We start from the raw sequence: 26,618 nt of genomic DNA, 5'->3' as shown, positions 1-26,618 counted from the left end.
TCTTTCTTTTTTTTTTTTTTTTTTTTTTTTTTTTTTAACCTTTTACACTTGAATTTAAATTTGAACAGATGTTTAACACGTGTCTATCGTGCGCGAGTGATATATGTTGGATAATTAATTTTCGTGAAATTTCGTTGTACGGGTATTGAAGTAATAATTGATTACATGATTTCACTTTTTCCTTTAATCGAATAATCAAATTATCGAAGTTTACTTATTAATCGATTTGTCAAACGATAAAGAGTTCTTTGAATTACGTAAGCCACTTTTAGAAAATGTGAATTAATTAATTTCTGAATCCTTCTTATGTGTATCTTAAGAGAGTTAAATTTTTTCTTTCTATCGATTTGGCATTTTTTTTTTTTTTTATTTAAAATTAAGCGTGAGATTTTTTTGATATTCATTGGAAAGTTATTCCAAAAAGAGTTCGAGTACTGCGAATAATTGCATTCTTGAGTTGATAAAGAAATTGGAAGAGTGTTCGATATTCGAGATAAGAATCATGAGATGGAGGAAAACAAAGGAAAAAAAAAAAAATCATCGTACTTCTCATCACATGAAATTTCCAATTCCCCTCGATCCATCGTAAAACGTTTCGCGTAAAATATGATCGTTTCGCGCCATTTAATTTCCGCACAGATAACTGATCTCCGTTGGTATTCGTACGGTTGGCGAGAATAGATGGAAAGAAAAGAAGAGAAGAGGGAGGGAGAGAAAATTGGAATCACGATCGATCGATCGAAACGTGATTTTACGCGCGTGCGTACCAACATTTATGCGATGCAACACGATGCTAATTAACGCGGAGTTAATTAAAAACGAATAACAAGGCCATAGATCGCCTCCAAGCTTCGAGATTATGCGAGATTATTGTGAAATATTCCAAGGTCGATATAAACGAGATGAAGAGAAGAAAAGATTTGCGGAGAAATAGAAAAATTTCTGTTTCTCGATGTATTTCGAGATAGAAGAATTTGATCAGTTGATCGATAATTTTGGAAAGCGAATATACGAAGGGTTTGGAGATCGATCAGTGCAATTCACATTTGAAAATTTTCCGATACAAATGAATTAATTAAATCGATCTGTCGAAATATTTTTATACGTTTTTCTATCTGACTGAATAATCGAATAATAAGTATCGAGGAATTTTGTGGGAATGCGTATTGAGTAAGAAGTAAGTTTATTTAAAACAGGTAAATGAGTCATTACCTGTACGCGGAATAACATTTTCGAGTCGACAGTGAAAAGGGATATTTAATTACGACTGATGTAATTTAATAACGTGAATCGAAAAAATTGCGAAATCGTTTTTTTTTTTTTTTTTTTTTAACTACACGAGTATGCGTATTAATGCAAAAAAATATAAAAACGTACCCACGAATAACTTTCATTAACAGACACTGGTTCTTTAATGCAAATATGAAAAAAAAAAAAAGTATAAGGAATGTTCGATATAAATATAATAACGATGCAATACGCAAGCAAAATATATCCACATATCGAACACAAAAACTATATGCAACGATGTTTCGAATACACGGTTATAATAGTATAGAGATAAAAGAAGTCAATTTTCACGTACCGAAAAGAAAAATGGGAGAAAAAAGTCGAGGCGAAGTTCCATGAGAGCGAGCAAGCAGGTTCGCGCTTGCAGCATTCGATCTCCATGATCCGGGCAAAGACACGACTCAAAGAGGTCCGTCGCTGAAAAACGTCAGATCCCATCAGCTATGCGGCTAGTACGGCTCATCAGCAAGGCGGAACGATCGCGAGAGATCGCGATCGAAGCGAGTCACGCCGCGATTCGTCGTCGTCGTCGTCGTCGTCGTCGTCGTCCTCCTCTTCGTCTTCGTCTTCGTCTTCGTCGTCCTCATTTTCCTCGTCATTCTCGTCATCGTCGTCGTTCCCAAGCGGAGCGGAGAGAAACGCGCTCGTGCACGCTTAGCAGCGGCCGACCGAGATCCCAGAGATCGGAGATCGTGTTCGCTTTGCGATGCCGCCGACTCGTTACCAGATCGTTCTCGCATCTCCTTCTCATCTCGGCACGCATGCGCTTCTGCCGACCAACTCTCCATGCTTATGCTATACGCCGCGTGGAAATGGCGAGAGATTGGCGGATTTTAGCAAAGTGTTCATGGTTGGCTGGATCTTGTCGAGGATACGTGGATGATTATTCGTCGGTAAGTATGTATAGCTGTTGATAGGTATACGATATTTCTCTTTTTGCGTCGATTTCTTTCTTTCAGAGAAAAATATCGCGAACGTATGAAAAAGAGAAAAAGTTTGGTTATGTGCTGAAGATGACCGATCACTTTGGACAAGCTTTAACAAACGGGTGTATGTGCAGAAAAGATTTATGCGAATCGTGAGCAAGAGTTTCGAAGATAAGTTGAAGGAATACGAATCCGACAGAGCGAGGAAACAAGTATTGGAAGGGATTCGAGAGAATCGGTGTGCGTTTATGCGTTGGTGAAGGATGAGACAAGAGTGTCGATGAATATAGTGTAACGTACGCCGTGTGCTAAATGTGCAAATTCTCCTTGTACGCGAGAAATGAGATTGAAGATAGATACAAGAATCGAAGGTAATTATATGGAAAAGATTTCGTTTTATTTCGCGAATAGTACTTATAAACATAAGATGTCAAAAGCAAACGTAGATATGTTAATGGTTTTGTGCGGAAACTGTAAGAAATTGGAAAACAAATTTTCTTTATTATATTATTTAGTCGTGTTTAAGAGAATATCGATGATATCTAATAATAATCGCTCGAATAGATTTATTCCAATTTGCACTTTCGAGTTAACGAATTCGAGTGAACGTGATCTTCTCTCTTCTATTTATCACTTAACCTAACCTAACCTAATTTAACCAAATCGAAACCCAAAGTTTCCGCACGAAAACATATTATTGAATTTCTCTTACAAAATCTATCTACTTTACGTAAAACGAAGCCTTCGAAAAAATCAATAGACAAAAATAACTCGACGAATCGAGACCCACGCGAAAAATAATGCTTCGCGACAAACGTTCATTTCGATTCGCCGTAAACACTCTGCGAAGCAATTTCAATTTCACGAGCCGAGGTATAAATCTCGACCGTAGCTGTCAATTGTTTTCTGAACTCTAAATTCGAGCGTTTCCGCGTGAAAAAGACGTAGAAGGCGGGGGATCAGGCGCGCCATTGTAAATCGGCCCGGTTGGAAAAATGATGGCGCGCCACGGTGAAGGTGATTTACCACCTTAATACGTTCGGGCATAATTCGTTCCGTGGACAGTAGTAACTAGGCAGGTCGGTAACGGTTCACGCGAAAAGGAGTTATCCCCGCGATAATCGTGAGCGCGGTTGGTGAAAAATCGTTTTGCGGAGGCCGCGCGCAATATTTTCGTCTGCCCGTTCGACGAAGGAGGGACGAAGCTATGCGGCGAATTCGAAAAAGCGCCGTGAACACGGTGGCGAGTATTAAATGCCTTATCGCGCTCAAAGTCCCGCGGCAAGCCTTAATATTCAAGCGTATCTGGCTTGATCCTAGCAGCCGTGTCGGCAGATCGCGTTACACCGGACCTGCCTCGCTAATTTACCGCGGTATTCCTGTCTTTCTGTTTTTCTATGGAGCGTTTCGTGTGAATTTCGTTGAATTTTGATCGAAAATTTAAGAGTCGCGGACGAACGAGGGAACAAGTGAGAACATGCTGCGAGTTCTTATAATCTTTTTTTCATATTTTATTTTTCATGTTAAAATTTCGAATGTTTGATTAATATTTTTTTAAGTAATATAATCCTAATTTTATAATCTCTCAAGTATTACATGAGCAAATACGTATATCTTTTAATCAGTAAATTTGTCATTGAATAATACTAATGTTCGACTATTGTATTTATTATGTAGCTCTTGTGCAGTTTATAGATTAGAAATATAAAATCGTGCGATAAAACATATTTCCTATATGTTGGAATTAAATGTTAACTGTCGTACAATCATTATTGATAAATTTAACATCAGTAGACTTTTAAAAGAATCTTATCTTATAATAAATAGGTTTAATAAATTAAACCCGAAGAAATAGTATATTCGTATCTGCTGTAATCGGAGAATAAAATCATTACAGATCCTTGATTATTTCATATATCCTACGTACATTCGATATCCTTTCGAATATTTCGAATAATATATTTTCATACGCGCATGCTCAAAAATATCATTCGAATATTTTTGAGCAATAGCTATACGTATATTTCTCCGTATCTTCATACTCATCCCTCGAATACTTTTCCCCGATAATATACCGATATTTCTCCGTATTTTCATGCACGTATCCATTCTTCGAATATTTTCGAACAATAATATACGTATATTTCTCCATATCTATACTACACATACACTCACCCCTCGAATACTTTTGAGCAACAGTATACGTTTCTTTCGCATACACACACTCACTTTTTGAACGCAGCAATATATACGTGTATTTCTTCTATGTTTCATGCTCGTGTATTCGAGGATACGCTCACTTGTCCGGATTCTCGGGCAGGTGGAATGGGTTGGCGGGGTAATCGGCGTGGAAAATCAACGCGGTGACGTCTCGGGTTTCTCGTGTAGCAATTAAAAGTCAACGATCGGTGGCTGGACGAAGGTGGAGGAAGAAGGCAGGCGCGCTATGAAATACGCGGCGTTCATTGTGTCGGCGATATTTCCCGCGTTATCGTCCGCTTATCGCGTTATGACTGATCACCGGGTAAAGGGAGAACCACCGGTTAATACGCGAATCATTAAGCGTACAAATTATCGTGCGCGCGCGCGCACCATCCCAAAGAATTATATAGATGGCGTCGGAAATCATCTGTTACGCGCGTTTTCCGCCATGATGCATTTTTAGAGAAATCGAAACCGCGACGGTAATAGACGGTTCGTGTGAAACTCACTCACTGGTGGCGTTGTTTCTTTCCTCGGGCGACGAGATACGCTCGAGATATCGCGGATCCCTAACCTATAAATCGAATAAGAGAGGTCGCCACACTCGCCACTCGCGTCTACCCATCGAAAATTATCGGATTAATGGGAAATTTGGCACTCTCTTTTCTTTTCAGGAAGAAGAGAATACGATAAAATAAAAATGAACTCGTTCGTTCGGTCTCTGTTCGTATTATCGTATCACAGAAGTTGAATAACAGGTTAGCTCGATTCGCCACTAGGTTTTAGGCATTTCGTGCCTATCTAACTGTCTACTGTCACCTGTATCCTATACATTTTTCCATCCAAGCCGATAGTGTTCTTATCTCCGAGAAATGAATCGTGATTTACCCGCTTAATAAATCAATTCGTTATTCGCTCAGGTGAATAAATTGCCTGGAAACTTTTATACGCGTGTATACGTATAGGTATAACTCTACGCTCGAGATTCGTATAACTTAAAATATCAATAATATATATATATATATATCGAATCGAAAAAATTTTACGGCTAATTGATAAAAAAAAAAAAGAGATTTAATTTCACGATTCAAGTACATAAGGTATATAATATCGCGGAATCGTAACATCGTAACGGAATGAAATCGACTAGAAACTCGTTAGGGCATCGATGATGTACTCCCCTTCCTACTACACACAATCCGCTCGCCATTTAAAAACCGACGTCTCGTTGGACCGCTGTTAATTACTCGTCGGTTAATTGCTCGGCCATAACTCGAGGCTTGCTCGGACGATTAATTAACAACGTACGCCTCGTTTTACCGCGGCGTAATAAGTCCCCAGACTCTCCTTCCTCCCCCTTTTTTTTATTTCCAATCGTCAGATTGTCACACGACGATCGAGTGAACGAATCGAATCCTATCGACTGATGGAAGCCAAGCGTACACACATATAAGAAGAAAAAGAAACGGTGCAAAAATTAATTTGAAAAAAAGAAAGGAAGTGAGGCACAGTGAGAAGAACGAACGAAGATGAAGATTGGCGGTATGAAAGGGGAAAACGTATAAACGTGATTCGAGGACGAAAGATCGGAGAAAATAGCGTCGATGAGACAGGGTCGGTCGGATGGAAAGTAGGATCGATCCGCGAGATATGGTGGCTGGTCTAAGTGCTTCCCTTCGCGGAACGTTCGATCGTTTGCCAGCGTGGAGTATGAGATTACGCGTGTATGACAACCGCTAGGCTCTCTCGAGCCACTATAAAATTTTACTCGCGGCGCTAGTGTTGTTCCTGTAGCGTTGTTGCGTCGAATCGATGGCCTCGAGGCTGTTTTCGACTCTGGTCGCGCTCTCGTCCCCCCTTTTTTCTCTTTTCTTCATTCGCTCGTTCGTTTTGGATCCATGTGAAAAGTGTTGTTTGATCCGTTGTAGAGAGTGGAGGGTTTTTGGGTCGAACAAGTGATTTAAAAATTTCTTTAAGAAGATTTCTTAAGGGATTACGTTCGAATAATATTTCAAGGATTTTTTTTAATTCGTTCGAAAAATTAAATGGAAATTGGCCGACAGGTGATAGCCGGCCATTCGCGAGGATACAAAGTTGCAGAACCAGTTAATATATCTTATCTTCTCACATATTAATTTCGTCCCGAGACATTATATTTTCTTTCTTTCTTTCTCTCCTTCTTTTTAATTAAATCGCCATAAATTTGAGTCGCATCAAATTAGACACGACGACGCGTTTAATCCACGAATTTCACGCCACGCTCCCGATCCTCCCCACGTCCTAATCCCTCTTATCCCTTTTAATTTCAAATTCAAATTATCCCTAAGCCTTTCATTTACTTCGTGCTTTTTTTTTTTTTTTTTTTGCCACGAAGCACCCGTCGTTTCGTTTTCTTTCCTCGAAAAAAATAACCCGACATCTAGTTATCCATCCATCCGTTCGACCTCGGGATCCTCGTTCTCGTTCAATGGCGAGAATTCACCCGAGGTGCGATTTATCCGACCGATCTGAAATTTTACCATGGTCCGTAAGAAAAAGAAAAGAAAAGAAAAAAAAAAAAGAAGATACAAACGCCAGAGCGTTAAAGCTTCCTTCCCCTCCCTCTCCCCCCTTGCGGCTTAAAATTATTCAAGCGAGACGTATCGTGGTTGAACACGCGAGATACGAGTTAACTTCTGTGATACGCGACGCACGACAACGCGTGTTCTCTGCTTCTCTCGCGTTACATCAAACTGTATATATATATATATACACATTTATACTTCATATTTATTCGATCACGTCGCCCACTTCCCGTTTAAATCCTTTAGATCCTGCCCACGAACGATCGTCACGAACGTTAATGCACAAATATCGGTTTCAACGAATACATCCAATATACAGAATACCGAAGTGAAGTCACATTATATTATCCGAATGCAAAACGTGTAATCGCGCGGGAACTTTTTTTCCAGGCGCAGAAATTTACTTTAAAATACCACCACCCTCCCTCTCCATCCATTTTTGCGAACGGATCTCGAATCTTCGAGAAATTCCTCGTAAATATTCCAAAAATTTCGCAGCGAATTGTACTCTGCGCGTTACGAGATGCGCGGTCGGTCGATCGATTGGCCGGCCGGTCGGTAAGTAGAGCGAGAACGTGCGTGATTCCTCTTCTCCCCGTTTGATAAATTAGAGAGTTGGCCGTGTTCGTACGCGGCGTCATTACGACGCGACGCCGGGTTATTCGCGGCGTGGAATTAATCTTAATAATGTTGAAGAAGGTTGCGTAGTATTCTTTAAGAAGGGAAGATTGATCGCGAGCGTGTTTAACGCTGCGTAATGATATAGACGTTTCGGGAAAGGGGGAAAAAATCGGGATTAAATTGGATCCGAAGGTAGTAAAGTGGTGAGAGAAGTGGGGACGAATGAAGAAATTGATTCTGGGAATGGGAATGACGCGTCGATCGATCTTTCGCTAGGAGGAGAGAGAGGGGGCAGACAGAGAGAGAGAGAGAGAGAAAAAGAACGAAGTTACTGGTACGAGGGATTGAATTCCGAATGTGTGCGCGTTCAACGGCGCGCGTCGTGTATCCTTCCATTAGTGGTGGTGGTGGTGGTGGTGGTAGTAGTAGTATCTTCGAACTGTGATCAGACGTTAGGAAACGCGAAGTTGTTCGTACGTTCTCGATAACGGATCTCGAGAAGATTTACGAACCACTGTGGGCGATCTCTCTCTCTCTCTCTCTCTCTCTTTTTACTTCACGGGGAAGATTATGCAAACCGCGATGGCGACTTCGAATGAGGGACTCGGAGGGATGATCGAGTGGAGAGGATGGGGAAATTCCGAGGTATAATCGATAAGCTTCGATTCGATTGGAGCGAACGGGAAGAGGTTCGAATAAAAGTTTTTATTTATTCGAATCCGATTGATACGGTACTTCTTGTATTGTATCGTGTGAAAAAAGTAAGTGAAGCGTATCGAGTTTCTATTCTTAACTCGTTTGTTACTTGTTTGGAGAAAAGATGGACGAATGGGAAAATTTAAAAGAAATTTCACTTCGATAAAATAATAATCGGGAATAATTGGTTAATAATAACCATTTGAAGTTAAGTTTTTCTTAACTTAAGTTAACTCTGTCTGTATCTCAAGAAGAAAAAGTTTTGGAACACGTGGTTGCGAAGAACGAGAATTCTATAAATAACAAAAGGAGGTTGCAACGAATCGGGTTTTGCAGAGAAAGGAAAAAAAAGAAAAAGAAAAAAGAGAATGATTCGTAGAATTTTATATAGTTTCAAGTTTATTCACGTAACAATTTGCAACTTGTACAATTTATCCAATGTAACAATAGACAATTTTATTCAATTATGATAAATTATACAATGGCGTCGTTAGATTCGTCGTTACATTCCTCTTATGCGCACGAAAACAAACTGAACAACTTGTTTTTATGATTATACAATTATTGCAGCAATATACATGTACATGAAGTCGTTCGAGATTTAATGTTCATCTGGCTTAACGTTATTATTACCCGGCTGTCTCGTTAATTAATGTTTCTGCTACTGCGTCCAACGCGCGTAGAAAGAAATCTACGTGTCGTAGCGCCCAAATAAAATGAACTTGAACAATAATTTATTTCACGAATGAATCGAGCGGCAAGAATAAAATGTAAGTGGAAACGGTCGGTTACTGTCAGACGTGCTGTCAATACGGTAGAAACTGTACATAGCACAGATATTTTTCTCCCCTTTTTAATATTTCAAACAAATTCTTTTAACAAATCTCGTCCACGTTTGCATTTCTATCTTTTTCTTTCTTTAATATAATAATAAGTTATAATTTATAATTTTTCATTGCATCGCTTTTCAAATTTCAGTTCAATAATTTTAATCGTTTTTGGATCGCATACTAGATAAATTTTCATACTTTCGTGTAAATAAATAACTCTTCTAATTCTATAAATCACATATCGTAATAAATTTTAAAAAAGTAACATTAAAATATTCGCAAGAAATTCTTCGAACGAATTACGATTAATAAAATATTTCACAAGATTGAACTTTCTTTGAATTAACTCTTAAGAGGGGGCCCGAATCTTTCGCCAGCAATTAACTCGAAAATTTCATCAATAAATCGTACCTACGAAACGCGGACAGCATCGACAACAACCGCCAAGAGACATCATCAACGCGATATTACGGCACGGTGAACTGGTTATACTCTGTGCGAATAAGCGGTAAGAAGCGTGGCGAATCGACGAAAAGTCGTTAATGTTGTCATTGGACCGGTTTCCAGGTTCGCAGGTTCGATCGAATTCGCGTTAAAAATATAGTCACCCTATAATTTCAATATTATAAATCGCACGATCGTATGCAAAACGTTGGAGGACGCTGATATTTTAATTTTCACATCATGCGGGAGGGATCGTTTCTCTTATAATAATGTAAATTATAGACGCCGTACAATCAAGAAATTATCGAACCGGTTGCTAATAAAACGTGAAATATTTTGGGATCGTGAGCTCTGATGGCAATATCGCTCGTCGATCGACATATGCCGATCGAATTAGAAATACAATTATTGTAGGAAAATATAAAAAAAAAAAAAAAAAAATTATTAAAACGAAACACACAATTTCATCAAAAATTAAAATATACTTTTAATGTTTGATAATTGAATTATTTTAGAAAAATCTGATTATCTTGACGATTTTAAATCGACGACATGCTTTATTCTCGAAACAATAATAAATTTCAACACATCATCTCTTCTCTCAGAATCTATTCTTCAACGATCTTATAACATCCCTGTTTTTCCCTATCGCGGCAAAAAGAATTTCTCAAGCAGTCGTAAACGTGAAATCAAACCTCGCATTACATGTAAAATTTTACGTTGCACAGCTTATGTAGAAAATATACATAATAACGCAAACGTAAAGTCCCATTATATACTTTTTCCCTTACCTCTAATTTTCTCCATCTCCCTTCCTCGGGGGAAAAATCCCCGTAGCCATAATTCATTCCAGTTTTTCCAACGACGAATGAAACTTCTTTTCCATCAAATGGTAACCAATAAGATAAAACGAAAAAGAAAGAGGAAAGAAGCCAATAGCATTCAAAGAGATTCTCCTCGATGGAGAACGAACCAGTCAGTTCGAACGTCGTTCTCGATATCGTTCAGCGTCGAGCCGTGTGAAAAACGAGCGCCACGCGGAATATTACATTACCGGTTTGCCCTTGATCCATAAGCATCGGGCAACAAAGAAAAGAGGCGCGTCGCATTATACACTATGTAGCGTCCGCTTCTTTCGAGCATGCGCCTCGTCAATTCGTCCGCGATAGTGCGTGATCAAGTCACGCCATATAAGCTTTCCACTGCCCGTATTACATTACATACAGAGACGAAATGCCGCCACGTTGATACATCGCGAGAGGAAGCGAACGTTTTGTTTTTGCCGCGCGACACAGCCCAGTGTCGTTCGTCACGCCCGATCATGCGCAATGGATGCTACTGGTCGCTTGCAAATCGACGTGTCTGTCTGTAGTGTGGCCTCGGTCCGATATAAATGGGAGGTTATCGATGGATTTACTCGCGAGTAATGGTGGGTTAAACGAATAATCGATCGTATACGCAGTGAAAATGGATGGAAGGATCGAAAATCGGGAGGATTATTCGTAAAATATCGTTTGGCTTTGAATTCTGTTCGGGACAACCTTCGGTGGAAGTGAGGTTAGGTTATGTGATTTTTCTTGGATCATCGTTTACGCGATATTTCGCAAGTAGATTTCGCGGTGATTCTTAATAAAAGTGTAGTTAACAATAGTAGTTCGTATTCAAAAATGGCGTAATGCACGATAGTGAATTTCTCGACAATAAAAAAGAAAAAAAGTATTGTAAAACCGCAGCAATATTTTCCCACAGATCTATTATCTGAAGTTGAACCCGTACCCTTTCGGCAAAGGGGTAACCCGTGGAATCGATCGGATCTGAAAGGATCTCTCGGCTCGCTATCGATCGTATCCCTTTGCGAGTGGCGCACGATGCACACGGCCAGTTTCGTATGCAACAGAAGCGGCTTCGTGTGTCAGCCACGTAGGGGGAAACGACATTGTCGACGGAGAGAGACGTTTCAATTTAAAAGCGGCCCATTGAATAAACATCCGATCTAATAGCCCCGCTCGATCTATAAATCCCTCCTTCTACAGGGCTCGAACGGCGATCCGCCGCGATTATATCGATACGTTTCGAGCACCGCGACGTTTATCGCGCGAAAGGCTGTGCTTTCACGTCCAACCAACGTCGCGTCGGCTCGCCCTTTAACGCGTTCCTTCTTTGTAAGCTTTCTTCCTCTCGTCCGCTTCTTTCTTACCGACTCTTCACAGCGGAATCCCTTGGTGAGGGATCGTCGAGTACTTTGTGCGCGGTGAATATGGAATAGGTTCGCTTACTTTTTCGTCTCGTTTTAAGTGTAGATCGAGGCGTGGATTTATCCATCTCTAAACTAACATTAGCATTACGTATAATACCACGAATACTTTTGAAACTAGGATCAGACGGTAGAATATATGAACGTTGATATTGATATAGATGAAATATAGATGAAAATTCAACGTGGTATACTCTCTAAATGTTTACCAGATATGTATTAATTTATTAAAGAACGATCTCTTGTTGGAAAATAAATTCCGACAAAGACTATTTTTCAACAACATACGTTGTATCTAAAAACAAACACGAAAATTAAATCCTGCATATCGAATAAATTTACCAAACCATCGTCTACTTTTTCAATCTCTCTTTTTATCAACATTCCACTTTTTCGTTGGACAACCGCGGCAACACAGGTTCGTTACGATCGAACCTCGTCGATTTCCAATGTTAAAGAGGCGTGCATTAACACAGCACGGATTCGATTCAACCGAGTTGCATCGAGTTCGTATCTAATTTCGCGTAAAAAAATTCCTGCTCGCATCCGGCCAATCGAAATAAAAATCCTTGAACCGATTCTGAATCCGCAGCGAGTGTATGTGTAATCCTGATTGGCAATCTTCCAATCTTCTTCGCGGTGTCCACGGAATGGAAGGAAGGAAGGAAGGAAGGAAGAAGAAAGATAGAGAACAGTAGCGAAGAACCAACCGTCCATTGGCAACGATTGATTTATCTCGATTGCGTTTCCGTCCGTCGTTCGAAGGGAAGGGATCGAACGTGGAAAGACACGGAGGCCCATTCAGCTTTTTTTTCGCGGTTCCAGTTCATTCTATGGTAAGAGGAACCTAGAACACTTGTAGATCGAGGATCTTTTTTGTTTTTTTTTTTTTTGTTTTTTTTTCTTCGAACCCGAGACGCGCTAACTACAAACCGGTAATCTAATTATCCCACCACTCGTATCCTTCGATCCTACCACGCGTCTGGCCGTGGCTAATTATCGTTATCGGTTATTTTATACGTCCATGATTAAAGAAATTACCCGTCTGATCTTTTTAGAGACGACCTCGTTTTTCTCGTTTCGATTCGTTAACGCTCGATGGATCGTTGAAAAAGTTTGGAGAAAAAAAAAAAAAAAGAAAAAATTTTGCCTTTTCGCTGGATGGCGAAGAACGACAGAACGAAATCCATTTAATGGATGCAACGTGACACGCGAAAACTCTGGTTGGAATTATTCATCAGGGGTACGTAGGTGATTCCATTAATGGAATTCGATTATCGTCTGTTGGACTGGCATCCTGAATAGGATCGTTGCTTTTGTGACGAGGACAGTGATGGAATTCGATCGATTGTGATGTTGTGAAAGAAAGAAGGAAAAAAAAAAAACCCGAATGTATAGAAAATATCGACAAAAATTATAATTAAGATTCTCTACTTACATTCTTGAAACAATCGTTAATTGCAAAAGTGAACGAAGATTGTATCGTGTAATTAAAATTGCTTCTTTTATATTTTGTTGTCGAATGAATACTCGTGAAGAAAAAAAAAAAATAATAATTCATCGGTTAAAAAATTCTTCGAGCGAAATTCTACCGCGACGACGAACGTCTCAACGTAATTATCTTGTCAATTGATCCAACGTAGAGGATCGAAAAAAATTGCGTGTGTGAATCGTAATGTGTCGCTTCTTTTTTCCTATTACGTTTTAATCTGAAAAGGAACACGCGAAAACGCGTATTCGTAAAGAAAGAAAGAAAAAAAAAACTAATTCGCTCGATGGAAAAATTCTCGAAGCGAGGAACGCGAGGCAATACTGACTGAAATGACTCTGGCTCGTAGTCTAGACGAATGTGTCCCTGGAATATGGCAGCCGGGGACCGATCGGACGATAGTCGGTGAAATCGATTTGCGGTCGAGCATCGTGGCTTCGCGTTTGCCCGATGCCTGTCATTACTCTCTGTGTAAACATTCCAGCCCCGTGCTCCACGCTAAATTACCCGCTTGTCCCGTCTGTTTATCGAACGTCGATCTGCATTCGTTCCTTTAGAGCCGGCCGGAGGAATACGATCGGAATTCGACCGGGCACAGGTGGAGATTCGAATCTCCTAGAGACTTATCGCGCTATCCCCCCTCCCTTCACCCGTTTATCCCTCACAATTCGTTTCGAAAGTATTTCAAACCGAGTTTTCCCCCCTCTCTCTCTCTCTCTCTTCCTCTTTATAGATTTTACTAATATATATATATATCGTTAAACGACCGAGTTTTATTCGAGTTCCTCGAAAGATGGATAATTGCGAATCGGATTTACGCACGATCGTCGTTATTCGTTCAATCAACGTCTTATTATTCGGTATTCCTTCTTTTCTGGATGGAGGGGAAATAAGATAAAATAAATCGATTTCGAATTTTCCTGGAATTATCGATCGTTTTATATATAAAAGTATAATTTAGCCGGGAGAATATTTTCTCTTTTTCCTCAAATATTTCGTATTACCGTACGAAGAGATCGTACGTTTACTAATTAAGGGATTGTCGTTGCAATTCGGTTTAAGAATCATTCGGGGAAGGGATATATAAAGTTATAAAATATAGTTCCTCCCCTGTTAATTAACGCGAAACCTTATTTTTCTCGAACGCGCATTTCTACGTCCAATTAGAACGTTTCGACGCGTAAACCGAATCGCCAACGACACTGCCAACATAAATTCTCGGGTGAAACGATAGTTTTTCGTTGAAAAAGTGTGTCGTCTCTGCCTCAATTACATAAACATTTCTTAACCAATCGTCCAGCCTATTCGCCGCTTCATCCACGAACTTCTTTTCCCTTGAAATACAATTATCATATTTTGCACCGTGCACCTAATAGATCCTCTAAGAACATAAATATTTCCCCTATATTGGCAACTGTTGATCCATAATTGACTCGTCGATATATTCGACGAATGGCCGGAATTGTTATAGCTGGCGTGGATTTTCACGATCACTTTAAGCAGGGGAAGAATTGGTTCGTTACGCGTCGGTTGGCGTGGGCACCGTCAACAATTTAGCGAGCGGTTAACGAGCCGCTGTAATTAGCGCACCGGCCTCTGACAGTAATGAAGTCATTCGGTGGCCTTCGCCACTCGGTCGAAGCGTCGTGCGCGCGAGACCACCTCCCCTCTCCCTCCCTCCTCCCCTGGTTTCCCATTACCGATAGCTACGGCTTCTTTTTATTATTATTGTGTCGTTGTTTCGTCCTTGCCGCGACGACTACGACCACCGGGAGAGGGCGGGGGAAGGAATTTCTCGACTTAAATTGGCGGCGGGAGAAATTGACGCGAGAAAGGTGAACGAGATCGTCGTTCCAAGGGGATCCTGCGAAGGACGCGTGTATCTTGGATGATGAAGATGCTCGGGATGGTCGATCGAGCATCTTGAGGTTTTTTGCCTCGCGACTTGTTTCTCCTCTGTCGATCCTCGCTCGATCGATCGATCGATCGATCGATGCAAATGAACGAAGGGAGGAAGTTCGATCGATATTTGGTCGATATTTGAGAATTGGTGGGGGGTGTGAGCATTGAATTTATCCATTCGCGCTTCTTTTTTTTATCGTGAAGGATTTCGATCGATGCAAATGAACGAAGGGAGGGAGTTTGATCCCAGCTGCTGGTCGAGATTTGAGAATTGAAGAAGAATGGTGAAGGAATTATCTTTTGGACAACGTGAATAAGCTCGATCGATACGCAAATGAACGAAAGTAGAGTTTGATCCCAGATGTTGGTCGATATTTGAGAATTGAAGGAGGATATGAGCATTGATGATGGAATTTTTGGATAAACTCGATCGATGCAAATGAACGAAGGCAGAATTTGTTCCCAGGTGTTGGTCGATATTTGAGAATTGAAGAAGAATGGTGAAGGAATTATCTTTTGGACAACGTGAATAAGCTCGATCGATACGTAAATGAACGAAAGTAAAGTTTGATCCCAGATGTTGGTCGATGTTCCGATCGCGAAGGAATTGTCTTTCGGATAACGTTAAAACTGCATTAACGTAACGAGTCGAGACAAATACCGTGACGAATTCGCAGATGATCGTTGAAAAATGAATATGTAAAATTTGCAAAGGTGAAAGTGTACAAGAATACCGAAGCGAAAGTTCAACGCGTTCGTCTCGTCGAATCTACTTTGATCGTGCCAAAGTAACTGCTATTATGCACGAGAGATTACGAATAAACTTAAACTTTGATAATTTAATTATTCGAAACGCGATAATGATCGAGGCAAAGTTATACGAAAAGCGAATAATAGCCAGGAATAAATGTTAAAGCAACTTAAAATACCTGTGTTCGAAAATTTTGTTCCAACTAATTCGATCAACATCGAATTCCTTCGTCGAAAGCAGCTCTCAGATTCTCTCGTCTCGTTGAAACCGATAATCAGCGTTGTTGTGTCGGGCCACCACCGCGCGAATCTCGCGCTCAGCTCATAATTCCTCGTAAGAAGACGTTAATACGACGAGGCGTAAGGTTATTAACTCGACACCCACGCGAGCCTCCGCACTTTTCGATTCTCTCGAGCGCGCTTGCAAACCACCACCCCCGCGACAAGAAATTTCAAACTTTCGCGTAAGAGCTGGAACACGAGAAGAAAATAGCTAGACTCCTCGCTTCGATCGAGTGGAGACTTCGTTACGGAATAATTAAAATTCCATCTCGAGTCGAGCGTTATTTACGTCGAATTCTTTAACCTAGATGGAAATGGTGTTTTCCTGGTTGATTGACTTTGAAACGTCGAGAGGAGCAGTTGGTTACAACGCGCGGATCAACTCCCGTGATAAAGTAGAGGCGGGATGCGATGTTGGCAATGTTGCTCGGATCGGCGACGAGACAGCGGGAAACGTTGTTGATGCCTAGTTTGGTTTCGAAGTTTCTTCTTCGTGCGGTTTTGCTTGCTTCTGGCTGGATTTATATATTGGGGAGTTGGCTTCTTTGTGCGTTTAGGAACGCGGAGGAATGCTCCCGTCTGAGATATTGGCGAGCGGGTGTAATTTGTTTTCCCTTCGACTCGGCTCGCGTTTACTCGCTGCTCGTGGAATGTGTGTTTCGCGTAACAATTGGTGGGAAGGATTTTAATAAAAAATTCTTGAACTCGTTCAGAGTTTGAAAGGATCTTGAGGCGAGGATTCATTCCTCTGATCGCGTGGATGATCGATCGCGAGGATTTACGAAGAAGGTGTTTCGAGAAATTCAAAATGATTGTCATTTATTGCGCGTGCGTGTAAAGGTATCGTCGCTATAAACTCGAACTGGTCGTCGAGAGATTCGAGCTTCCCTCCTAATTGAAAGTTACACCCGAGTCTTAGATACATTTTCCAGCGGACAAGATAATCGCGTCGCATCCGACACATTCGTATTCCCTGCCTTCGATTCTACATCTCGTTACAATGTTCCCGATAACGAATCTGGGGGAATCTTAATTACAGGCTCGTTAGTACGCGCGCGCTCCGCCGCAGCTCTGCCTTCGCTGAAATACACGCGATCCCAAGAACCGCCCGATTAAACTCGTTAGTTTCGCGAAAATTTCCTCGCGAGCGACAACAGCTCGTTCGTTAGACCAGCGTTTCTCAATCTGTCCGGATTGAATTGAATTTATAACCGAGCGAATGCTTCTTTCTACTCTTCTTTGCTGCGACGTGTTTTTTAATGACGAGTCCGGTTTTGTTATTCAACATGGCCGTTTCTCAATATTTCTCGAAAAAAATTAAGAGACATTCTTATAGATGAAGAGAAATGAATTTTCCGTTTTCTGCTGTGATGTGTGTTGAGTTTTATCATTCCCAAAATTTTTCTCAGAAATATTCGTAAATAAATAATAGTTTAAGAAACATTGTTATGTGTGGATGGAGAAATTTTCTACTGCTTCTTCTCTGCTGCGACGCGTTGAAGTTTTCTAGTTTTCAAGATGGCCGTTTTCCAATATTTCTCCCCAACAAATTAAGAGACGTAGACGGAGAAATGAATTTTCTATTTTCTGCTTCTCTGCTGTGATGTCTTTCATATATTTTTCAGAAATATTCGCAAATAAATTAGATTAAGGAACATTGTTGTATAATGAAATGAATTTTCTACTAGTTTCTTCTCGTTTCCAAATATTTCTCAGAAAAATTCGCGGATAAACAGTGGATTAAGGTGGATAACATTGTTATATATGGATAGAAAAATGATTTTTCTACGCTTCTCTGCTATTCTGAATAACATTTCTGATTCGATCATTCAAGATGGACCAATATTTCTCGGAAAAATTCGCAAATGAACAATAGATCAAGGAACATTGTTACATACGGATAGAGAAATGAATTTTCTAGTTCTATCATTCAAGATGGCCGTCTACCTTTTCCCAATATTTCTCCGTGCTAAAAACTCTCATCGTGGATTTCAACTTGGACATGGATCTAAGGTAAATCTGATTCAAAAGATGACGCATAAACTAAACCAAGTCAGCGATGGGATCTAACATTTACTTAAAAACTCAAATTCTGAAATTTTTAACATTTCCTCCTCTTTCATTTGCCTTTGGTTTCGATGCTTCATCGTGAGTTCCAATAATTTCATTTCAATTTCCTTTCTCAAATTCTTTCATTTTAGAAATTTTGCAAAAATTACTCGAAAAAATTGAGAAACACTGGACAAGATCGGCGAACCCTTCTCGTTTGATGTACGACGTTAAACGCGAACGAGATCATAAAACCGAGATCACGAATAAATCTGGAATCGAGTCTAATGGGCAGGGACATTAGCATGTTCCACGCTGTTTGTATTCCACCTGCTATGAGATTATTTCCACGAGATTATAACGATCTCTTTAACGACCGCGAAAATTAATCGCAATTAATTTTACACCTTTGTAATGGCGTCCCCCGTTCGAGACGTAGCATCTATCGTATTCGATGCTAATTCAATACGCGGATCCTTCGTCCGATTAATCGTTGACACGCGTTTAATCGACGTTTTAATTTCGTTCCTTCTTTAAAACAGCTCGAAGGGGATGGGTACGCGCATATATAATATTTCCTGTGACAAGATTTCAAGAGATTTCTCAGAACTGTTACTTGAAAATACGGATCTCGAGCTGTTGGCAAAGAAATCAAGAGGAAGACCTCGAAAAATATCAATTATCCATAAACGCAGAAATGATAATTACGTAGAACCTGATATTACGGCTTAATTCCACGCTTTTTGCTCCCTGGAAAGCCTGTAATTTCCAAGGCGTAAAGATAGAAGTAATTATAGTAGAGTAGAAGAAAATTACGTGCGCGACAGTTAAAAAAATATATATATTAATTACAGCCTGAGGTGTGTAGGAACAAAAAAAAAAGAGAGAGAGAGAAAAAGAGATGGTCATCGATTTATTTATTTGTTTTTTTTTTTTAATTATTTCAATGATCGTATGGGAAACGAGGAGAAAGTAGTAAAATAATATCGTTCTTCGATTTTTCCCCTCTAATTTAATTAAATAACTAATATAATCGTGGAAGGAAAATTGTGGCCGGGATCAGAGGCACCTTGGCGACCATTTATCCTAATAACGCTGGAAACCTACGCGGCTATTTCCTTCCCCGTCCACTTCCTCGCCACGCTTCTCCCATCCACGCGATATCGTGTTACCACCTCCGTTTAAACGAGTTTGAATTCACGAGCGAACCGGTGCGCGGATCGTTCAATTTCTCCTGAACGAAACACCATTTCCCCTACGATGCATCATCCTCCTCGGGACAGCGTTTCGCTGCTTCTTCTTCTTCTTCTTCTTACTACGACTTCTCCCCTCAACGGCCACGGTGCGCGCTGCAGTCGCCGCACGTCTCTCGGTCGGCGCGAGAATTAATCGCCGGCAATAATTTTCAACGCGTGGGCGGCCATGAAAAACGAGAAACGGTGGATCGCCAATATTTCCGTTTCGAGGTTAACTAGCTTTCCATTATTTCCAATTATTCCTCCGATTCGTTATTTCGACTTTTTTTTTTATTTTCTTTTTTTTTTTTTCGTAGATGGAGGAATTTATATTGAATTTTCAAATTGGATCGGGTTTTTTTTTTTTTTTTTAGGTATCCATATATATATATTTATCGCGTTATTTTAAATATCATAACACGAATACATGTAATTTTTTATAATCTCCACGATATTTTAATCGCATTATTTTTTTTTTTTTTGTATTCTGTAACTTTTATTAATTTCTTATCGATATATTTATAAATCTTGACAAAAATTTCCTCGCAACGAAACTCGAATATCAAATTTTTCATAATTTTCGAGATATCTCTTGCATTAATTTCTCATCCACATAGTGGCTACTTTTATAAACCTTGCCTTGACGAATCTTTTTTCACTCATCGAGGACAATCTATTTATTTTCTAGATCGATCTAATTTTCCACAATTTCCAAGATATCACTTCCATTGATTTCTCATTCTCCATATTTATAAATCTTATTAGCCTAACTGATAATTTCCAAAATATCTCTTAATCCATTAATTTCTCCCCTCCACAGCTGTTATTTCACGCAGCGTTATTTCGCAAAACTCGTAGAACGAAAGACACTTCTCCCCTTTTGGCGGGTCGAGTAATTTTCCGCGAACGAAACCTCTCCACCGCTGCTTATCATCCCTGTTTTTCCACGTTTGGAGCGCCGTGGGCGAGGCGGCGTTGTCGTTTCGATCGCGATCGATAAATCGGATCGCTCATTCATGTTTGACCGCGCACGCACCACGGATTCCGCTCGATTCCTTCCACCAACACGAGCGCCTCTAATCGGCAACGATCTCGCCGATCGATCTCGCCGATCCATCGTGTCTCACCGCGAGGAACATAATTATCGGCTGGCCGAGATAAGGATGATTCTCGAGATCGATACGATTCTCGAGATCGGTTGTATCGTGGAAAAGAAAAGAAGAAAAAAATGTTCAACCAACCAACGGCTCATCTTTCGATTTTCCTTGGAAATTTTCTTCTACCGTAAGCGTTCATCATCGAGCGAAGTTGATGACACTTCATCGAGATATCGAACGACGAGACACGAAAAAAATGCAAGTTGATCGAACTTTCGTCTTTCAAGTCGGAACTTTCTTGGTTGGGTCAATTATTACAAAATTGATTTTATCCTTTCGAAGAATTTGTTCGAGAACGTTCGTTCATAAATTCAACGAGATTCGTACATAAATATATTTAATTTGTCTTTGATATATATATATAAATTCCTTTAAGAAAAACTCGTTGAACTCGTATATCAGAACTTTCTTTGGATCAAAATTATTACACCGTTCACAACTAATGGTTTTAAAAAATTTAAAACAAAGTTAAATTGTTCGACTCGAGAAATTTTTCTTCAAAAATTCAACGATAAATGAACATATTCGATTTATCTTTGACAATAATATATAAATACCTTTGAGAAACTCGTTGAACCCGTATATCAAAACTTTCTTTGGATCAAAATTATTACACCATTCACAATTATCACGTATCTATCGGATTTAAAGCAAGGTTAAATTAACTGTCATTCTAATAAATATAAATTTGTTCGGGAACAAAGCCCCTTCAAAAATTCAACTGAATGAATGCGTGTATAAATAAATATTTAACTCGAAGATTGTACACACTCGATCCGCGTGTATCATTCGTTTTCGTGCAACGATCGTATCTGCCCTCTTTTTCGAACCGACGCGGATAAATACTCCCCCCTCCCCGCCCCCTCGATTATCTTCTCCTCCTCGACGCAACAAAGTTCGATCAGCGAGCCGTGAGAAAAGAAAATGCCTGGCTCGATGCGGTAGTGGTCAACCTTCATCCCTGGACGCTTTAATCTCTCGAGATAACGATCCAACTTCCATGGAACGGGTGGTGGCCCGATTCGCGGCGCGAAAGACGATTCGATCGGCACCGAGATGGAGACACGCGATACAGCGGATGGAGAGATTGGCGAGGGATAGAGGGGGGAGATAGAATACGCGCGATAAAATACGAGGGATTCGAAGGGGAAAGGGATTCTCCGTTTAATTAAAATCGAAAGCCTCTCTTTTCGCGGAAGGCGTAAAATTTGTTGGCATCGATCCAACGCTTGAAATTATCCTTCCTTGCGACGGGGATACGTACTTCCACGTGAATATGAATAAATATCGAACCCTACGTGCAGCACAACCAAGGAAATCGAACCGAAAACGGAGGAGAAAACTTGATCCGCGAGTGAAATGAAGTGTACGGTGAAGTCTGTACGGGGAACAGAGAGAGAGAGAGAGGGGGGGAGGGGGAGAGCGCGCGCGATACCTGAGAACTCTCCTCGTGGAATTAAGTGGATGGGACGAAAAAAAGGAAAGCCAAGGGAGTTAGGAGGGAGTACGAGTAAACCGCAAGAGAGAGAGAGAGAGAGAGAGAGAGAGAAAAAAAGAGAAAAAACGTATTCAAGAGTGTTTAAAGAAAAGGGGAATAAGCGAGAAGAGAAGTACAGAAAGAGATTACAAAAGTTAAGGCAATCTGTACCCCGGTAAAGGGATAAAAAAAAAAAAAAGAAAGAAAGAAAAAAAGAGAAAAGATCCGACGAGATCGAATACGTACATACACCGCGCGCAACTTCGTTTAAAGGAACCTTTACAACGCATCCATCCTTCTCCCCCTCCTCCTTCCCCACCCTGTTAGAAAAACAACTCTCAAAAGGACCGCCTCCGATATTCACTCGCCCTATAAAACACTGCTTTCCCCTGCTGAACTGTACCGTTAATACACACAAGGACGCACACAGAAGAGGAGGGAGAGAAGAGGAGAGGATAGTAGAGGATAGTAGACGAAATAGAAGAGCTTTTCGGGAGGGGCTCGATTCGGCTCGATTTTCGAGGAGGAGAAACAGCTGCGTTAACCTACCCCCCCCTCCTCCTCCTCCTCCTCTCGAAGAAGGATGCGCAAGCGTCACTTCGCATCGCCGCGCGAAACGATGAATGAGACGAGCGAAAACGAACGGAGAAAGAGAGAAAGAAAGAAAGAAAGAAAGAAAAGGAAAAAAAGAGGGGGAAGAAGAGTGTGAAAAAAAGAGAAGGAGGAAGACCTGGGCGAAGAAGAACTAGGGGGGAAAAAGAAGAGAGAGGGAGGAAGAACGGGTCTCGGAAGAGGAGGGAGCCGTGGAACAAAGAAGACGAAGAGGGGACGAGGCGAAGGAGAGGAAGAGGGAGAGAGAGAGAGAGACGAGGCTGGAGAGATGGTGGAAAGAGGAAGGATCGCGCGTAGGCCCGGTCTCTCCCGGGGTGAACGCACGATTATGTGATCACTCGAGGATGCACTGGTTCTTTTTATCCTTGCTGCCCTCTCGCGAAACTAGTTTACACCGTGAGAAGGGGGAGAGCTCGCGGGGAGGGGAGAGGAAGGCAAGGATCTCTCTGTGTCGACAGCCGATCTGATTGGATTTATCAGAGGCAAATGCGTTCGGGCCGAGGCTGTGTAACCCTTTTTTCACCTTGCCGAGATTAAATCGAATGCCCTCCAGGCCCCTCTCCGCGCGGATGGACTCTCTCTCTCTCTCTCTCTTTCTCCTCGAAAGGATTAGGAGAGAGTACATACACGAGGATTATCGACACCGCGTTTCATAATCAGCCTCAAACGTCCGCGAGAAACTTGATTATCGATCCGATCGACGATTTCTTCGAGAATCTAAGATCGAAAGACACACTGTGTTTAACTTTTAAACGGGCGCACCTCTTGCCGAGGGATATATTTAATAATTTTTGGACTCTGTCGAGTTCGTTTATTTTTCTTTTTCGAGATCATTGGTGTCGTCGATATTCGATTCCCCATGGACGAATCTGATGGACGAGGTTCGAAATATGTTAAAGGTCGAATCGAATTCGAGCGTGTTCGAGCGGAATGTTTGCGTTTCTCACGCTATCGCGAATAGTTTCCACGAATGAGGCAAAGGATTGTTGGTGGGTATGTAATTCAATGTTCCGTTTTCTGAAAAGTGAGCCGCCCCTTCGAGGAATGAGTTTTTGCCAAACAAGCCGAGAGTAATAATGAGCGCGTATTGCCAACCGCGTTGCTCCCTCCTCCTACCTCCTCGTTTCGAAGGAACCGGGCAATTTTTAAATCCTGGATCATAAGTGCACGACTCGAAACACGAGCGATATCGTTTAAACGTAATTCTCAATTGTTACTAAATTTTACTAAAAGAATCGAACCACGATTATACTTTATCGAATCTTCCTCTGATCGAGAATTTTTCAAAAATCTTCGTTTTTCGAATTTGTACAGTCGATATATATGCAGCTATTTAAATTCAATTATACAAGACGTGTTTTCGAACAGACGAATAATATATTTGCCAATTTTCCTTTAAATTCGACAAATTCAATCTCGTAGCAATTTCTCGAGTTATTCGTCGGTTCGCTTCGATCCGTGCCTTTATTTTGTGCCTTCATCAACTTCAACCGGTCTTCCAGAACGTGATGCGTTTTTAACATCGAAATCGTCCGAACGAAATTTTGAAAACCAGTTTCGATACGCCTTTTCCATAGACTTCGCGTAATTTTTTTCTCGCCTGAACAGCGCTCTTTTCGATAATAAAAAAAAAAAAAAGTGATGTATGCTCCTTTCAGTCTCGCATCTTTGTTGTCACTCACAAGAAACATGTATAGGAGATACCAACGCTCAAAACATACAATAAGAACGCGATTTAGAACGAAGTTGGCTGGACAAACGTTCGACGACTAGCGACACTCGTGGCGAAAGGACGAAATTACTTTCCGAATCTATACTTCGTTCCTAATTTAATCGTTTTATTTCTATATTTTTTAAATTTAAACATATATTATCCCTATAACGTTAAAGAACAATAAACTTATTTTTATTTTCTAAATTCATAGCGTGATGTACGCCAAGGGGAATCCTGGTAGATCCTCGAGAAGCGCAGTTTTCAGACCAACGTTGAAATCGGCGACACGGTTCTTTCTCGTCGCCTCGGTTCCACCGAGGAACCTGTTCGCCGTGTCATCGCGCCACGATCTCGTCGATACGTCGCCCGAGAGAGGAGAGGGGAAGCGTTTAATTAAACGTTCGCGAAATCACGAGTCGCGGTTTGATTACATAGGAGGAGAAAGGGGGGGGCTCGTTTCCACCCAATCCTTCTTTTTTCTCTCCATCGATCGATCGTCCAGAGAGGTGTAACCGATTTTTTTATTATTCCCTTCCACGAGAGGGAATCGTTTCATCGAGCGGAAATTGTTTGCTCGAATTGAAGAGAAGTTCCCGCGAAACTGGTCCGTCCAAGTTTTTCCACTTCGCCGAGGAGACACGTAGTACTTCTTTCGAAACTTCCACCTCGTTGGATTTTTAAAATAAGCGGGAGAAACTTTCTTCCCCGTCGCGCGCCTCGGCTAATTGATCGTGGCTCGACGGAGAATCGTCTCGAATCCGTGACGATTCCCCCTCCTCTTTCTCGTTTCTCGCGTTCACGCAGGCGCGCGAGAAACACAGAGGCCGTGGCGGAACGTGGTAACGGGCAGGTAATTCCATTAGAATACGTTACGCTCGAAACTGAAAGGAGAGACAGAGCGAGAAGAGGACGAAGAAGAATAAGAGCAAGAAGAAGAAGAAGAAGAAGGAACCGCATCGTACCGTTGGAGCGGAGAGGGGCTGCGGAGAGAAAGGGGGAGAAAAAAGGATCGAGGCACCCCCTGGGGAGCCGAGAAGCCACCCAAGAAGCAAACTCCCCGATAACTTGTAGGACATACCGCGGCTTTGCTATTCAAGCATCGCCAAGTAATACCATAAATATTCCTAGCCGTATGCCGGGGATCCATGCTGCCGCGGAGAGCTCGATATGCGGACGAGACGGGACGGGCAAGGAGAGAACGGATGGACGGGCGGTTGGAAGGATGCGCGGTCGGGGAGGGGAGGGATGGAAGTGGATTCTCCTCCCGCTGCCGGGGATAGGAATTATGCAACCAAGCTTTTTCGCCCGATCGCGAAACGGAGGCCGAGAGACGTTTGCGAATATTTATGGGATGAAATACGGCGAGGGGGAGGGAGGGGTCGACGTAAAATACCGTTTCGAAACTCGAGCGGGGGGGGAGGAGGGGGGGGGAAGGCAGGCAAATGCTGCGTTGTTGTTTGTCTCTTTCTTTCTCTTCTTCTCCGCTCTCGTTCTCCGCGCGTCTTCAAGCGCGAAAGCCAATTTGACGAGCTCTTCTCCTCCCTTTTTTTTTTTTTTTTTTTTCAGAATTTAAATTTTCAACATTTTTCATTTTTCGCGGAAAGTGAAATTTCGTCTTTCCTCCTCTTTTAAAACGAGCTCGACGCTCGAAGGAGATACTTTTCCTTTCGCAATATATTGGTCGTGATCGATCGGCCAATAACGATTGATAATCGTTGCCTTTAATTAACGGAAATAATTGCCCCCCGATCCGTAACGGTGCATCGAGGAAAGGTGTGTCTTTATCCAGAAATAGCTTGCCTCGCGTTTCGACCTTTCGAGGAACCCCGATGCAATTTAGGATACAAACTACGGTTTTAAACGGTACCGTTACGGGCTTGTGTACGTTCGAATGTGTTATTACGTGTTATGGTTTTAATTAGACTTTTAAGGATATTATTTTCAAGCAGGCAAGTATAATAAGTAAGATAAAATTGAAACGATCCGAGTGACTCGAGTAAGGTCGACGATGATATTGACACGAGCCTCGATACCGGAAAAATATCTATACTCGGGATCCCGGTGAGACAAGGAACGATTTACTATTTCATTGAAACGACGATCAAGATCTATCGATTGTGCGGA

At 41.3% G+C, this 26,618-nt stretch overlaps 1 protein-coding gene and 1 long non-coding RNA gene across 5 annotated transcripts in view; one reads left to right on the top strand and one right to left on the bottom strand.

Annotated features, from left to right (window-relative positions):
- LOC100868443 (protein cortex) overlaps positions 1–26,618 on the top strand; it is a 169,261-nt gene that overhangs the window by 107,859 nt on the left and 34,784 nt on the right. Inside the window, exons 1-3 of one of the 4 annotated variants that reach the window (XM_086913114.1) lie at positions 8–2,183; positions 2,250–2,587; positions 12,420–12,663. The exons of 1 other annotated variant lie outside the window; for it this stretch is intronic. In XM_086913114.1, coding sequence (XP_086769240.1) covers positions 12,661–12,663 — 3 coding nt within the window. In that variant the 5' untranslated portion in view covers positions 8–2,183; positions 2,250–2,587; positions 12,420–12,660. Of the gene's footprint in view, positions 1–7; positions 2,184–2,249; positions 2,588–10,763; positions 11,131–12,419; positions 12,664–17,716; positions 18,264–26,618 lie in introns of those variants that run through there. 2 more of the 4 variants (XM_086913115.1, XM_086913113.1) reach the window with 2 other exon arrangements.
- LOC147656869 (uncharacterized) overlaps positions 1–26,618 on the bottom strand; it is a 146,618-nt gene that overhangs the window by 101,097 nt on the left and 18,903 nt on the right. The gene's annotated exons all lie outside the window — the stretch shown is intronic.

Source organism: Apis florea, unplaced genomic scaffold (genome assembly GCF_048593485.1).
Source record: "Apis florea isolate Af1SG1 unplaced genomic scaffold, ASM4859348v1 contig_3496_pilon, whole genome shotgun sequence".
Lineage (NCBI taxonomy): Eukaryota > Metazoa > Arthropoda > Insecta > Hymenoptera > Apidae > Apis > Apis florea.
The sequence above is the reverse complement of the archived record's forward strand: the minus strand, read 5'-3'. Positions and strand labels throughout refer to the sequence as shown.